The sequence below is a fragment of the Mycteria americana genome, chromosome 28 (genome assembly GCF_035582795.1).
Source record: "Mycteria americana isolate JAX WOST 10 ecotype Jacksonville Zoo and Gardens chromosome 28, USCA_MyAme_1.0, whole genome shotgun sequence".
Classification (NCBI taxonomy): Eukaryota; Metazoa; Chordata; class Aves; order Ciconiiformes; family Ciconiidae; genus Mycteria; species Mycteria americana.
Window position 1 is genome coordinate 1147954 of NC_134392.1, and position 14222 is coordinate 1162175.

The window sequence follows — 14222 nt, forward strand, 5'->3', positions numbered from 1 at the left end:
CCCGGCCCTGCGCAGCACAGAAAACGCTCGGCCTGGCGTCGGTGCCGGCTCCAGCCCCCGCGGTGTGATTCCCCCTTGCGCAAGGGCCAGTTTTACCCTTTCTCTTTCTTTTTTTTTCCCCAGAACTCTGTCGAATTGGGCGTATGAGTTTGACAAATGGGCTCCTTCTGTGGTGAAGGTCTCGTACAAGGCAAGTACCGGCCGTCTTTTTACCCGCGCCTACCGGGCTCCTTCGGCCGCCCGTTTCGTGAGGATTCCTTGGATGCCAGTTTGCCTTTCCCTCCTTCCAGTCCAACAATATTTCCATTATCCCAAGGAAGCTGGGACGCTTCCTGGCGCTAAATCGATGAAATCCACATTTGTTTTTCATTCCTTAACGGCCGAAGGAATCCAGCTGCTACCGTCTGCACAAATGTTCTCGCTGCCTTTCTGTAACTGGAACAATTGTTCCGTGTGGATAACAACTACTCCCACCACCTCTCTTCTCCTGGAAATTATGGTCTGGTTTAACATTTTTGTTTTAAATTCTTTCTCCAGGGCTCTCCGGCAGCAAGACGGGCATTCGTACCTCAGCTCCGAAGCGGGAAATTCAATGTCTTGCTCACTACTTACGAATATATCATCAAAGATAAGCACATCCTGGCCAAGGTGAGTCCTGCCAGCAGCAGGCAACGGCGGCTCCCTGCTCGGTGTGATTTGGGCTGCGGCAGGAGGATCGCCCCTCCTCGCTGCGCTCGCGGGCGCTGCGCGGATGTCACCGAGACAGTCCCTGTCAGAAAAATCCTGCCTCTTAAGCGAGATTTTTATCTCTGGAGTCTCTCGTCGTCACGTGGCGGGAGGCGAGGAGCTGCTGCTTACCCTCGGCAGCCAGAACTGGTGTAGCATTCTCGTTATTTTCTGCTGCATATCCCGTGATGCAGCAAATATTTTTTTTTTTTCTTCCCCTTTTAATAAAGCAATTCGTAGGACAATGAATATTTATTAGAACCCCTACAAGATGGTCATTGCCCTTCTGCCCTGGCTGAGCGGCGGAGGGTTTTTCCCGTACTTAGCCGGCAGCCGCAGGGTGAAGATTAAACGTCGAGGCTTCCCCAGGGTTGGAAGGGTTGTGCCGTTTCAAAAGCACGCAGGCAACGCGCCAAGTCAAAACCCCGGGTTTGACGGCTTTAATCTCCGCTCAGAATTAGTTCTGCAGCGCCGCTTACCTCGGTGATGAGGGCCCGCCTGGATCGTAAGACGCTGATGTTGAAGCTGACGTGCCTTGCCTCGGCGAGGCTTCGAAGGGAACGGTCTTCTCTTCTCCCTTTGTATTGCGGAGAGTTAAACACGGCTTGATTTGCTAACGGCCAAAAATCTCACGAAATACTGAAATTCCCCAAAGCTGGCGTCGGTCTGTCGGCTATTTGGCGTTAGTGTTTTCCCTTTCTCCCCGCTCCTTCGGTGTCCGTCTCTGAGCCACACAAAGTGCTCCTGATGGGAGCGCAGGCAGCAGCTTAGGAGAGCTTAGAGCGGGTTTCCACCATCCCGGCTGCCTTGGGTCTCTCCTGGACGCCTCCGGAGGCCCAGGTCTACCAAAGGCTGTCGGTGGGATTCTCCAGGCGTAGCTGCGGTGGAGAGAGCCGCCGTCCCTTGCCCACACCGCCCTCCTCCTTCCCGCAGATCCGCTGGAAGTACATGATCGTGGACGAGGGCCACAGAATGAAGAACCACCACTGCAAACTCACCCAGGTCCTCAACACGCACTACGTGGCCCCGCGCCGTTTGCTGCTGACGGGAACCCCGCTGCAGAACAAGCTCCCGGAGCTGTGGGCCCTGCTCAATTTCCTCCTGCCCACCATCTTCAAGAGCTGTAGCACGTTCGAGCAGTGGTTTAACGCTCCTTTCGCCATGACGGGAGAAAAGGTACGGCGGGAAGCCGGGTGGTGGCCGTTGCAGCTGAGGGGGGGGAGGTGTCAGGGCTGCTGTCGGTCGCCTGGCGTTTGGGTAACTTGCGTCTAAACGCTCGCAAAAAAATCCCTAATTTCCGCTCGCGAGGTGCAGAGCTCCATCCTGTAAAACGTGATTTCTTTGGGGTGGGTTTTACTGGAAGACTGGAAAATAGGGAGCGATACCCGAGTACTGGAAACGAGGGCAGGTCGATGGTTCTCCCGTCGCCGAGATGTCTGAGCGTCGGTGGCAGAAGCCGGCTGGGCTCTTGCTGGTGTAGTTCTCAAACGGTGAAGCTGCCGTCGGTGCCGTTAATGGCTCTGGAGCTGTTTGAAGCGACTCCTGTTGAGTCGCAGCAGCTGAGGTTTTGCAGAGCAGGTTATCAGGCAGCTGGGGGACGGTATGTGAGCCTGACCTTAAAAAAAAAAAAAAATAAAAAATCAGTGCAGAAACCTCAGATTGCGATGATTACATCAAAGAGACTTTCGGTGTCTCGGTTCCGTCCCGTGCGGAGCGATGCGTCGCTGTGCTTTACCCTGAGCCTGGGAATCTCGCCACCCCTGAGGGATGCCGAGGAAGGGAACTTCCAGGCGTCCTTGTGACACGGTTCCCTTTCCCGGTGACGCAGGTAGACCTGAACGAAGAAGAAACCATCCTGATCATTCGGCGTTTGCACAAAGTGCTGCGCCCCTTCCTGCTGCGGAGGCTGAAGAAGGAAGTCGAAGCGCAGCTGCCCGAAAAGGTAACGGCCGGGAGAAACTGTCCCGCTCTTCCCCCGTCTCGGGGCGGGGGGGTGTGGGCTTTGCTCAGCTCCATAAAGAGGTGGCTGGGTTGATTCCTCTGAGAACGGGGAGCTCGGGGTCTCCCCGGGCTTTCGAAGCGGCTGAATTTGTGCCAACGCTTCAGAGGGATCCAGCGTCTCGGGGTTTTGGAGGTGCTCGCTCGCATGGCCTCGGGAATTAACCTCTCCTGGGTCCTTGCAGGTGGAGTACGTGATCAAGTGTGACATGTCCGCTCTGCAGAGGGTCCTCTACAGGCACATGCAGGCCAAGGGGGTGCTCCTCACGGACGGCTCCGAGAAGGACAAAAAGGTCTGGCCGCCGATCACTCCGCTGTGGGAGCGGGGCTGGAAGCGCCTCCGGGGATGGGGGTGTCTGTTCTGTCCTAAAGCAACGCCTAAAGCAAAAACCCCGTTTCTCAGCAAAACAAGAAGTCCTGGAAGGCGGGGGTGGGAGCAGTGGGCCGACGGCCCGCTCAGGGGGGTGGGCTGCCGCAGGGTCCCGGGTTGAGCTTGGCCCAGCACGGAGCCCTCGCGCGTCCGGGTGAGCCGTGAGGATTGTGGTGGGTATAATCCTGCCAGGAGACCCACAGAGGCCGCCGACTTGCTTTTCAAAGTGATCAGAAAGTCAAATGGCAATTAATTCAACAAAAAAAAAAAAAGACGGTTTGGTCTGAACTAACAGCTGGAGGTAAAAAATTCCGCGTTCTTCAGCTCTGCCTCCCCCAAAGCGGCTGGCTCTTCAGCAGCCTTTGCTCCTTAGACTCCCCAAGGTGACTTTAACGTCTCTCTTAAAACCTTGAACTTCGCCCCTCGCTAACGGGGAGAGCCCGGCCGCCCACCCAGGCAGCCCCGCTCCAGGTCCAGTGCCTCTAGACGCAGCTCCAGCTAGATCCGGGCACTGCTGAAGCCTCGGGGCTGTGAACCCCCATCTAAATACTCCCAGAATATTCCTCAGGAACACCCAGGTAGCTATTGCGGTCCGTAAACTTAAATTCACATTTCTAATTTCCCGTCTCGTTTGCGCAGGGTAAAGGCGGTACGAAAACCTTAATGAACACGATCATGCAGCTGCGGAAGATCTGCAACCACCCCTACATGTTTCAGCATATAGAGGTAACGTGGGCTCAGGGCTGGCCCGCGCGGTGACCGCACGCTCTCTGGAAACGTGGAAGACCGTTCCGTCCCCCTCCTAAACGGAGATAAACCCAGCGGCTCTTGTGGCTGCGGCACGGACCGAGCGTTAACCTGGCTGCTTGGCCCTCAGCGCGGCGCTGTGCCGACCAGGCTTCCCTCGAAACGCTCCTTCTTGCCACCCAAAATGGTCTGAAAGCTCGGTGAAGCAGCGTCGCCTAAAAAGAGCGAGACCGGGTGTATCCCTTCGGGCTGATCTCTTTGGACACAAAGGGTGTTGCTGTCTGACACCAGGCAGACCTTCTAAAATCGCTCCGTTCCCGCGCCTGCTCCCCGAGGCGCTTCGGGAGCGGGAATTCTGCCGTCACCAGTGCTCCCTGCCGTCACCAGTGCTCCCTGCCGTCACCAGTGCTCCCTGCCGTCACCAGTGCTCCCTGCCTGGCCCCCAGGGCCGGTTCTCTTTTAGGGCGGTTCCAGGACTTTGTTGGATTTCTTTGCGTGCGAGGAGAGTTTCTGACGTCGTTTCTCTTTCTGGTTGCAGGAATCCTTTTCCGAGCACTTGGGGTTCACGGGAGGTATCGTGCAAGGGTACGTAGGATATTTTGGAATTATAACGAGGGGGGATATTTGTGTCTTTCCCTTGGTGTGCGAGTGCACGGTAAACGAGCTGGCGATACTGTCGTGAGCACCGATAAGCCTTACGCGAGGGAGACGCCGCGTTTTTAGCATCAAACCCTTATTTCCCTCTTCTCTTCCTCCCAGACTGGATTTGTACCGTGCCTCAGGCAAATTTGAGCTCCTCGACAGAATCCTCCCCAAACTACGAGCCACCAACCACAAGGTGCTGCTCTTCTGCCAGATGACCTCCCTCATGACCATCATGGAAGATTATTTTGCTTACCGCGGATTCAAATACCTCAGGCTGGACGGTGAGTGCCTCTGACGCGCGGGGGACGGCAGCCGCCCCTCTGTTACTTACGGCTCGCGGTGAGGATAAACCCCTCGCGTGGGGCCGAGCAGCGAGGTAAGCTCCTACGGGTTCACCGACCCGGCCATCTCTCGCAAGGGAAATGCGGCTGAATCAAACAGCGCGTCGTAAAGCAATTAACCCTGCTTGCAGGATGCAGGTTAAAGCAATAAACCTTGCAGGGTAAGAGATATAAAGCGCAGCCTTTGACTTCGTACAGTAGCAGCGGCTGCTGCTTCAGTTACGGTTTCCGTTTTTAAATTCAGCCGATCTACTATTTAATTCTGGACCCCCCGAAGGATGCTGTTAAAGGCCAGGTGGCCTATAACTTTATTAAAATAACGTAGATACAAATTAATCAGTCGGATTCCAGGTTTAAGTCGGAAGGCGTGCAGCTTAGTTTGTGCGCAAATTTAATTTGGTAGAAAAAGAAAGTCAATCCACCCTTTTCGGTTGGAATAAACCACCGAATACCTGTAAAGGTGCCCGCGAAGCCGTGGGGCTGCTGAAGTCTGCGCAGACCCTAGCCCTCTTTGCCGGCAAAGAGCGGTGCCAACTCCTTAAAGACTCGACCTTCCGCGAGAAGCTTTAAGCTGCCGAGGAGGTGAGGTGCAGAAGGAGACCGAAGCAGTTCTTTAACCCGAGGTTTCTCCCTCGCAGTCGGTCTCTGCTCTGGGAGCTGCGTGCTCCTTCGGTCGCGTCATTTAACGACTTCCAGCACGGGACGGGTGTTGGCGCGGCATCGTGCTCGTGGCCGGCACCTCGCCCCGGCCCTTTCCGCTCAGAGCCGGGCAGTAACTCGCCCCGTGCGCCCTTTCCTCGTCGCCGAGCGGGGGGAATCCCGGCCCCACGGCACAGCCGGTGCCGAACCATTTACAGCCCGCAACTGGCGTGAGCGTGAGCGTCTCTAACGGCTCCCTGTGGAGCAGGGCGAGCTCACCTCGCACCCGGAGCATCCCCAGCTCTCCCTGGGCTTGTGCGGAGCCCTTGCGTGGTTTACGGCGCTGCCTTTCTCTAAAGGAGGATGGCTTTGGGGAGGACGGGCCGGGAGAGACCCTCACGTATCGCTGAGCTCGGTCTCCTGCTGCTGCCAACCTCACGTAACGACCCCGGCCTCAAAGGTACCGAACGCCGCCTTAAAAGCAGCCGCGTTCCCGGTACCGCTCTCCGGAGCTCCGGGAGATTTTCTGATCCGCCCGCGGACAGCGCAGACGCCAAGTCAGGCCGGCAGCCCCCGCCCGCTTTAGCCGTTCCTCTCCCTTTCGCCCTTTCTCTCAAGTCTTTCTACCGAAAGCAGCCGCACGCACCCTGCCGCCGCGTCCTTTCACAGGACGCGCGCCCGCGCCCAGCCGGGCTCTCCTTTCCCCGCCGGAGCCCGTCAGCCCCGGCAGCCGGCACGGCACCGCGGCCTCGATACCCAAAGTGCCTCTTGGGAGCTTCCGGCGCTCCCTCCGGATGGCGGGCAGCCCCCTCCGAACGCCGCGGGGTCCCTCGCCCTCCCGCCCCGCCAGATCTCGTGACCGTCGCCTGCGCGTAGCCCGGGGCAGGAGTAACCCTTCCTCTCTGTTTTTAGGCACCACTAAAGCAGAAGACCGGGGCATGTTGTTAAAGACTTTCAATGAGCCAGGCTCCGAGTACTTCATTTTTTTGCTGAGCACTCGGGCTGGCGGGCTGGGTCTGAACCTCCAGTCTGCCGATACTGTGATTATCTTTGACAGCGACTGGAACCCTCACCAGGTAAAAAAACCAAACCAAAACCAACCAACCAACAAAAAAAAAAAAAAAAAAAAAGGCGAGCGAAACGGATGGAGAAGACGGCTCCGTCCGCGCCATCTCTCTCGCGTGCCCAGAAGAGCGCCGCGCTCGCTCTCGAGCGTTAGCACCTCTCCGAGACGCGCAGCCGGTGCTGGCAGCCCAGCCCGACGACGAAGACCCTGCGCCCAAAGGCTGCCGTTTCCATCCGTCCGCCGCGGTGTCGTAGCCGCGTCCCCGGGATGAGAGCCAGCGGTGTAGTCTTGTGCAAGAACCCGGGCGTTCGCCCTCCCGGCTGCGAGCGGGGCTCGGTTCTGGCGGGTGAGGCAGGCTGGAGGAAAAGCCGAGAGTCTCGTGCAGCTAAATGAATCATTGCCGCTGGCAGTAAACCTTTAAAGATTCTCTCTGCCAGCAGCGGCTGAGGTCGGGGAGCACTTCCTCCTCCTCCCAGCACGAGTCGAGGCGTTGAAACTCTGCCGTCCTCCGAGCCCGGTGCTGGCGGAGAGCCGCGGGCACGCTCCCGGTGACAGATGGCCTGCGAGAGGCAGAGAGCCGTCCCCAAAGTCTGGCTGCGGTTGTCCGCTTGGTCCTTTTTTTTCCTTTCCCCACGCGCGCTCGGTCTCCTAAGGAGCGAGCGGCCACCGGTACCGATCGTTTCCGTTAACTGAATTCCCTGCGAGCGTACCGTAGTCCTCAGGGATCGCTGAGAGCGTTCAGGGTGCAGCCCGCGTCTCCCACGAGGCGTTTTAGAGGATAAAGCGTGTTTTATCTCGGCGGGAGCTGGCTGTAAATCCCTCGGCAAACGATGCGCGCTTCCCCGGCAGGACCTGCAGGCGCAAGACCGAGCGCACCGCATCGGGCAGCAGAACGAAGTGCGCGTTCTCCGGCTCTGCACCGTCAACAGCGTGGAGGAGAAGATCCTTGCCGCCGCCAAATACAAGCTGAATGTTGATCAGAAGGTTATCCAAGCCGGCATGTTTGACCAGAAGTCCTCGAGCCACGAGCGAAGAGCCTTCCTCCAGGCTATCTTGGAGCACGAGGAGCAGGACGAGGTAAGGGGCAGCGCAGGCAGCTTCCTCCTACTCCAGAGCGCGAATGGCGAACGTGTGGCTGGCTTTGCTCCACTGCTCTGTGCGTCCTCGAGGCCAAGGGCGTGGGGGCTAGAAGGAAAAAGGAGCATGAACACTTGTTTCTATTTGAAGTGAATTTTTAGCGTCGGTGAAAGGTGCCGGATTGACAGCCCTGGAGACTGAAGTCCTCTATTTATCCACAGAACAGATACAGCGCGGGCAGCGGCAGTGGCAGTGCAAGCTTCCCCCACACTGCCTCAACCCTGTGCCTGAACGCTGAGTTGGAGGAACCACCTCTAAAGGTGAGAGGGGTTGTTCAGTCTCCACGCCCATTCAATCCTCGGCCTTGCTGCTGAGTCTGCCAACGCACGTGCCAGCTCTGACGGTGATCTTTGCACCGCGGATAACCTGTCCGCTAGAAACTGGACTGAGGCCACCCAAAAACACATCTTTCACGGGCAACCGAACAAGCGTCGGATGGTAACGATGTTCGGTGCTGTGCTCCGAGCGGACGAACTGCCGCGCCGCCTTCTCTCGCCATTGAATCGGGGATTTAAAATCTTGCAGGAAGAAGACGAAGTTCCCGATGACGAAACGGTCAACCAGATGATTGCGCGGCACGAAGAGGAGTTTGACCTTTTCATGGTGAGCATGGCACAGGCTGCGGAGGAGGAGTGGTGCCCGCTGTTCTTCCGAGTAGCAGCTAAAACGGTCTCTCTAACAGAAAGCAGCAGAGAGTGCTTAACGAAGCCGTGACTCGTTCAACAGGTAAAACAAATCAGTAGAGCAGGGGCTCAAAGTCAGGACGTTCCCGGCTTCGGTAAGGGACGAGCTCGGGGGAAGCCGGAGGAGAGGGGCCGAGCTTCCCGCTGCAGGAAGGCGGCGACGGGGCCGGGAGGCGTGTGCCGGGACGCCTGTCCCTGACCAAAAAGCCGTTTCCCCACCCAAAAGAGCTCCGGCCCCAGAGAACTGTTGGAGGTGGGGACGAGGAGCGTTTAAAATGGAGGCGAGGCTCCTCGTAAAGGGGACGGCCGAACTCCGAGCCTCGCCTGAGCATTCGGGCTCTCGCGGACGGCACCGGTTTGGTTAAGCCGTCGATGAGAACGGGGCGGCTGTGCGAGGCCGGGTGTCTCTCGCCCAGAGCCCGCGTCTCCCCGAAACGGCAGTCCCGTCGGCTCCGCCGGCGCACGCTTAACTTCTGTGCCCGGCGCGCCAGCCCCGCAGCCCTCGGAGGGCTTTGGTAGCCGCAGGCTTGCCTGGAGAAGGCCGGCGGAGAGAGGCGAGCTCCCCGGCCCCGGCGGAGCCGTCGGCTTAACGAGATCCGACCTCCCGCCGCCGCCGCCGCTCTGCCCCCGGCGAGCGTGCCGCGCTTCTCCCCGTTTGCGGCCGGCGAGGTTTATTTCACGCAGCCCCTCCCGAGCTGCGACGAGCCGGTAGCTACCGAAACGCCTCCGGCGCCTCGCGCGCTTCCTCCAGCCCCGCGCCCTGGGCGGGTCCCCCGTCCCCGGCGTCGCCGCGGCCCTGCGCCGGCTTAGATATCCCTGAGCCCCGTCCTCCGGCCGTCTCGAGGCCGTGCCGGTCCCACGTCCCCTCCGAGGACGCCCCGAGGCGTTAGGGACGTAGCGGCCGCTCCCCGCCCTGGCTTTGCTGGCAGCCCCACAGCGAACCCCTCTTCTTCCAGCGCATGGACCTGGACCGCAGGCGGGAGGAGGCGCGAAACCCCAAGCGCAAACCGCGCCTGATGGAGGAGGACGAGCTGCCGTCTTGGATCATCAAGGATGATGCCGAGGTGGAGAGGTTGACGTGTGAGGAGGAGGAGGAAAAGATGTTTGGGCGAGGCTCGCGGCACCGTAAGGAGGTGGACTACAGCGACTCGCTGACGGAGAAGCAGTGGCTCAAGGTATACATGGTACCGCATCGTTCTCCAATGGCCTTCTCAAACCTCTGCTTCAGCGCTCGGGTCCCTCCCCCTGCGCCAGAGCAAGCGCCCGCGGCCGCCCGCTGCGTTCCGCCGCACGGTTAAAACCGCCCCGTGCCGCCGAGCTCTGCAAAGCGGCTTCGATTTGACCCCAAAGCCTGGCCCGGCCACGAGCTTCCCCCAACCCCGAGGCGTTGCCGGCACAGACCCGCGCCGTAGCCGAGGGTTGCTCTTTACGAGGCCGGGTGGACTCTGAACATCCGCATCCGCCGCCGGCAGGCGTGGCTGCGAGCAGGAGGAGGACGATACGATGACAATGATGTTGCGCTCTCTGGGCTGGAGAGGCTGCCGACGTCACGCCGGCTCCCTCCGGGGCCTCGTTTTCCCCCCGTCCCACAATTACCCGTTCGGTGAGGGACCTTCACGGTCGCCCCGAAGCCGTCCCCGTGGCCGAGCCTTCGAGCGCGGCCCTACGGAGCCTCCGTTCCCGGGAACCGAACCCCCAGTCGCGTCCCCGGCCCACTGGGGTTTGGAAGCGCGGCGTTGCCGTGGGCTCACGGCACAGGGGGGGAAGCCGCTCGGCACTCGCCGGAGCCCCTCGGCCGCGGCTGGGAGCGGCAGAGGCGGGTTGAGCGGGTCCCGGCTGGGCGGGCAGCGGTGGGGACGTCCCCCGGCACACGGAGCCGCGAAGCCCCCCGTGGCAGCCCCCGGCAGCTGGGCCCCTCCGTGCTAGCGGATCCTGTGTTGCTCCCCTGGGCAGGCGATCGAGGAGGGGACGCTGGAGGAGATCGAGGAGGAGGTGCGCCAGAAAAAATCCTCCCGTAAACGCAAGCGGGACACGGACGTCGGCTCCGCCACTCCCACCACCAGCACCCGCAGCCGGGATAAGGACGATGATAGCAAAAAGCAGAAGAAGCGCGGCAGGCCGCCGGCGGAGAAACTCTCCCCGAACCCCCCCAACCTCACCAAAAAAATGAAGAAGATCGTGGACGCCGTCATCAAGTATAAGGACAGGTAAGAGAAGCCGGGACGGGCACGGGCGCTCGCCACGCGGCGCCGGCTGCGCTCTCCTACCGAGAGCCTGAACCCCGGCCAGGGAGCCGGCAGCGCCACCGGTTTGATCCCTGCGGCTCTCGGGTGGCCGCTGACCCCTTCTTGGCTCGCGGGGGCAGCCGAGATTTGGAGAGCGCTGGGGAAGATCGAATGGGCCCAGTGCCACGCGCCTGTCCAGCTGGCAGCTTCGTCTGGTGGGCCGGGAACGAGGAATTAATTAACGAGGCTGCGGAGGGCGGTTCTGCCGCTGTCTCCGGTGAACTGAGGCCTGGCTCGTGCCCGGCGTGGCCGTCGGCTGCAGAACTCACCCTGTCCCTTTCGGGGCAGCCGTCCCGGCGCAGGGTGGTCGCTGTTGACACGGTCACAGTCCGGCACTGTTCCGACCGGCGCTGCCGGGCGTTTGTGGCGCCGCACTTTGCCGTTGAGGCGCCGGCGGCACGGCGGTTGGTGCTTCACGCGGAGGAGCGGCTGTTTAAATCCCCAGACCGCGCTCGGGGAGGCTCCGGGCTCCTCTCCGCTGCCGGGACACACGCGCGCGCGCGCGCACGCGTTCTCCCCGTGCCGACGCTGCCGAGGAGCCGGGACGGGTGGGAGCGGCTCCGTCGCGGCTCCGACCGGCGGCGCTGCCGGGCGCTCGCCTTTGACGCGCGGTTTCTCTTTGCAGTAGTAGTGGACGGCAGCTCAGCGAAGTCTTCATCCAGCTGCCTTCCCGCAAGGAGCTGCCGGAGTACTACGAGCTCATCCGCAAGCCCGTCGACTTCAAGAAAATCAAGGTAACGCCACCCGCGTCACGCCGCGGCCGGATCCGTCCCCCCCTCCGCCGCGCTTCGCCGTGCCGGCGCGGTCGGCCTTGACGTCGGCGGCGGCCGCGTGGACGCCTCCGCCCCTCGTCCGGGCGCGCGGCGGCTCCGCTGTCCCACGCCGGGTGCGGCCGGATCGTGGCGCCCGCCGTTCCCGTGGGCGTCCGGGGAGAGCCGGAGGGACCGAAGCCCCTCGTCACCGCCCGGCTAACGAGCACGGCCGCGGCCTGACCCGTCCCTTCTCTCCCCGCAGGAGCGCATCCGCAACCACAAGTACCGGAGCCTGAACGACCTGGAGAAGGACGTCATGCTGCTGTGCCAGAACGCGCAGACCTTCAACCTCGAGGGCTCTCTGGTAAGGCGCGGCACGGCGCGGCGCGAGCCCCGGGGATGCCGGGCGGGCGGCGCTCGCTGCCCCGCTCGTTCCCCCCGCCCTCATTCTGGCGCTGCCCCCCCTCACCCCCAGATCTACGAGGACTCCATCGTCCTGCAGTCCGTCTTCACCAGCGTGAGGCAGAAAATTGAGAAGGAGGAGGAGAGCGAAGGTGAGGACAGCGAGGAGGAGGAGGAAGGAGAAGAGGAAGGATCCGAATCCGAGTGTGAGTACGCCGCCGCTGCGGGGAGCGCCCGGGGGGGACGGGGAGCGCCCCGGGGACGGGGGGGGGCTGCGGAGCCCGGACCTCCCCCCTCCGGCGGGGCAGGGCCGGCAGCGTGCCCGGGGGAAGCGCACGCTGCCCGCGCCGCTGCCCCGGGGACAGCGGGGACGCCGGGGGGGGGGGGGGGGGAGCGGGCGCGGGGCGGGGGGCGTCGCCGCGCCCCCGCGTCCCGGGACGGGCGCGAAGCCGCGGGCCGCGACGGGCGGGGGGGCCGGCGCGGGGCACCGCCGTGACCCCGTCTCCTCCCGCCCGCCGCAGCTCGCTCCGTCAAGGTGAAGATCAAGCTGGGGCGGAAGGAGAAGGCGCAGGACCGGCTGAAGGGCCGCCGGCGCACCAGCCGCGGCTCCCGCGCCAAGCCCGTGGTGAGCGACGACGACAGCGAGGAGGAGCAGGAGGAGGTGAGGCCGCGGCCCCCCAGACGTCTGCCCTGCCTTCTCCTGCCCCCCAACTGCTCCTTGCTGCTCCTGCCCCCCAAACCTTGCCTTGCCTTCTGCCCCCAACTCCTCTTTCCTCCTGCCCCCATCTCCTCCCCTCCTTCTTCCTCCTGCCCCCCAACTCCTTCCCTCCTTCTTCCTGCCCCCCAACTCCTCTTTCCTCCTGCCCCCATCTCCTCCCCTCCTTCCTCCTCCTGCCCCCCAACTCCTTCCCCTTCCTTCTGCCCCCAACTCCTTCCCTCCTTCTTCCTGCCCCCCAACTCCTCTTTCCTCCTGCCCCCATCTCCTCCCCTCCTTCCTTCTTCTGCCCCCAACTCCTTCCCTCCTTCTTCCTGCCCCCCATCTCCTCCCCTCCTTCCTCCTCCTGCCCCCCAACTCCTTCCTTCCTTCCTTCTTCCTGCCCCTGAACTCCTTCCTTCTGTCCCCCATTTCCTTCCCTCTTTCTTCCTGCCCTCCATCTCCTTCCTTCCTTCCTCCTCCTGCCCCCCAACTCTTCTCCTCCTTCCCCTTCCTTCTGCCCCCAACTCCTTCTTTCCTTCTTCCTGCCCCCCAACTCCTTCCCCTTCCTTCTACCCCCAACTCCTTCCTTCCTTCTGTTCCCCATTTCCTTCCTTCCTCCTGCCCCCCAACTCCTCCTGCCCCCCAACTCCTCCTGCCCCCCAACTCCTCCCCTCCTTCCCCTTCCTTCTGCCCCCAACTCCTTCCTTCCTTCTGCCCCATTTCCTTCCCTCTTTCTTCCTGCCCCCCAACTCCTTCCTTCCTTCTGCCCCATTTCCTTCCCTCTTTCTTCCTGCCCAACTCCTTCCTTCCTCCCAACTCCTCCTGCCCCCCAACTCCTCCCTCCTTCCTTTCTCCTGCCCCCGCCCCCTCCCCTCCCTCCCCCTCCCGCCCCCCGCCCCCTCCCCTCCCTCCTCCTGCCCCCTGCCCCCTCCCCTCCCTCCTCCTGCCCCCCTCCTCAGCCCTGACCTCTCCTCCTTCCCCGCAGGATCGCTCCGGCAGCGGCACCGAAGAAGACTAAACCCACATTCCGCGGCCCCGGCGCCGTCCCCCCGCCCCCCTTAGCTCTAACGGGTAGCAACGCCGTAGTTCCAGACTCGCGTAAACTGTGTGAAACCTCTTCCGTATTTATACTGCCGAGAGCTGCGGCACCCTCCCGGCGCCCTCGCCCCCGGCGCGGCGTTAACCGCCAGGAAGGCGCGGCGGCGGCTCTTCCTTCCGCCGGCGTCCGCTCCCCGCCGTTTTTTAACCGTGGATGCATGCGCCTCACCAGCCGCTCTCCTCCCGCTGGGTGGTAGTCTGCCGGCCGCGCCGCCGGCCCCGCCGCCGCCTGGCGTGGCGTGGCGTGGCGCGGCGGTGGGGACGCGCGGTGCCGGCCGCGCCTGTCGATGTCACTGGATTTCGAGCAGTAATAAATTAAACCGACGGGACCGGGCTCGCCTCCCTGGGCTCTCTGCTCGCCGTTTGGGGGGGTCCCCACTGGGGGGGAGGGGGGGGGTCCCGGGGGGGGGGGGGGTGTCCGGGGCGGAGGGGGGGCAGCGGAGGGGACACGGCGTCACGGCCTCCCCCCACATTTTAGGGGAGGGTTCCCCCCACGTGGGGGGGGTGGGGGGGACCCGGCAGCCCCCGGTGCCGGTAAAGGAGGAAGCCGCCTCCGCCGGCAAATCCACTCTCCGTGTGACCGGTCGCGGAGGCTCCGCGGCCCCGGGGGGGTTCCGGGGCGGGACCCGGCGGGCC

The 14222-nt window shown here is 62.5% G+C and overlaps 1 protein-coding gene across 3 annotated transcripts in view; it reads left to right on the plus strand.

The window, feature by feature from the left end:
* SMARCA4 (SWI/SNF related BAF chromatin remodeling complex subunit ATPase 4) overlaps positions 1-13915 on the plus strand; it is a 30174-nt gene extending 16259 nt beyond the window's left edge. The window contains exons 18-36 of one of the 3 annotated variants that reach the window (XM_075525943.1): positions 124-190; positions 538-648; positions 1660-1902; positions 2555-2668; positions 2910-3017; positions 3734-3820; positions 4380-4426; positions 4601-4767; positions 6379-6542; positions 7382-7609; positions 7831-7929; positions 8195-8272; positions 9309-9527; positions 10306-10559; positions 11263-11371; positions 11652-11753; positions 11865-11997; positions 12313-12452; positions 13474-13915. In XM_075525943.1, coding sequence (XP_075382058.1) covers positions 124-190; positions 538-648; positions 1660-1902; positions 2555-2668; positions 2910-3017; positions 3734-3820; positions 4380-4426; positions 4601-4767; positions 6379-6542; positions 7382-7609; positions 7831-7929; positions 8195-8272; positions 9309-9527; positions 10306-10559; positions 11263-11371; positions 11652-11753; positions 11865-11997; positions 12313-12452; positions 13474-13506 — 2503 coding nt within the window. In that variant the 3' untranslated portion in view covers positions 13507-13915. Of the gene's footprint in view, positions 1-123; positions 191-537; positions 649-1659; positions 1903-2554; positions 2669-2909; positions 3018-3733; positions 3821-4379; positions 4427-4600; positions 4768-6378; positions 6543-7381; positions 7610-7830; positions 7930-8194; positions 8273-9308; positions 9537-10305; positions 10560-11262; positions 11372-11651; positions 11754-11864; positions 11998-12312; positions 12453-13473 lie in introns of those variants that run through there. The other 2 variants (XM_075525941.1, XM_075525942.1) reach the window with 2 other exon arrangements.
* The last annotated feature ends 307 nt before the right edge of the window (positions 13916-14222 follow it).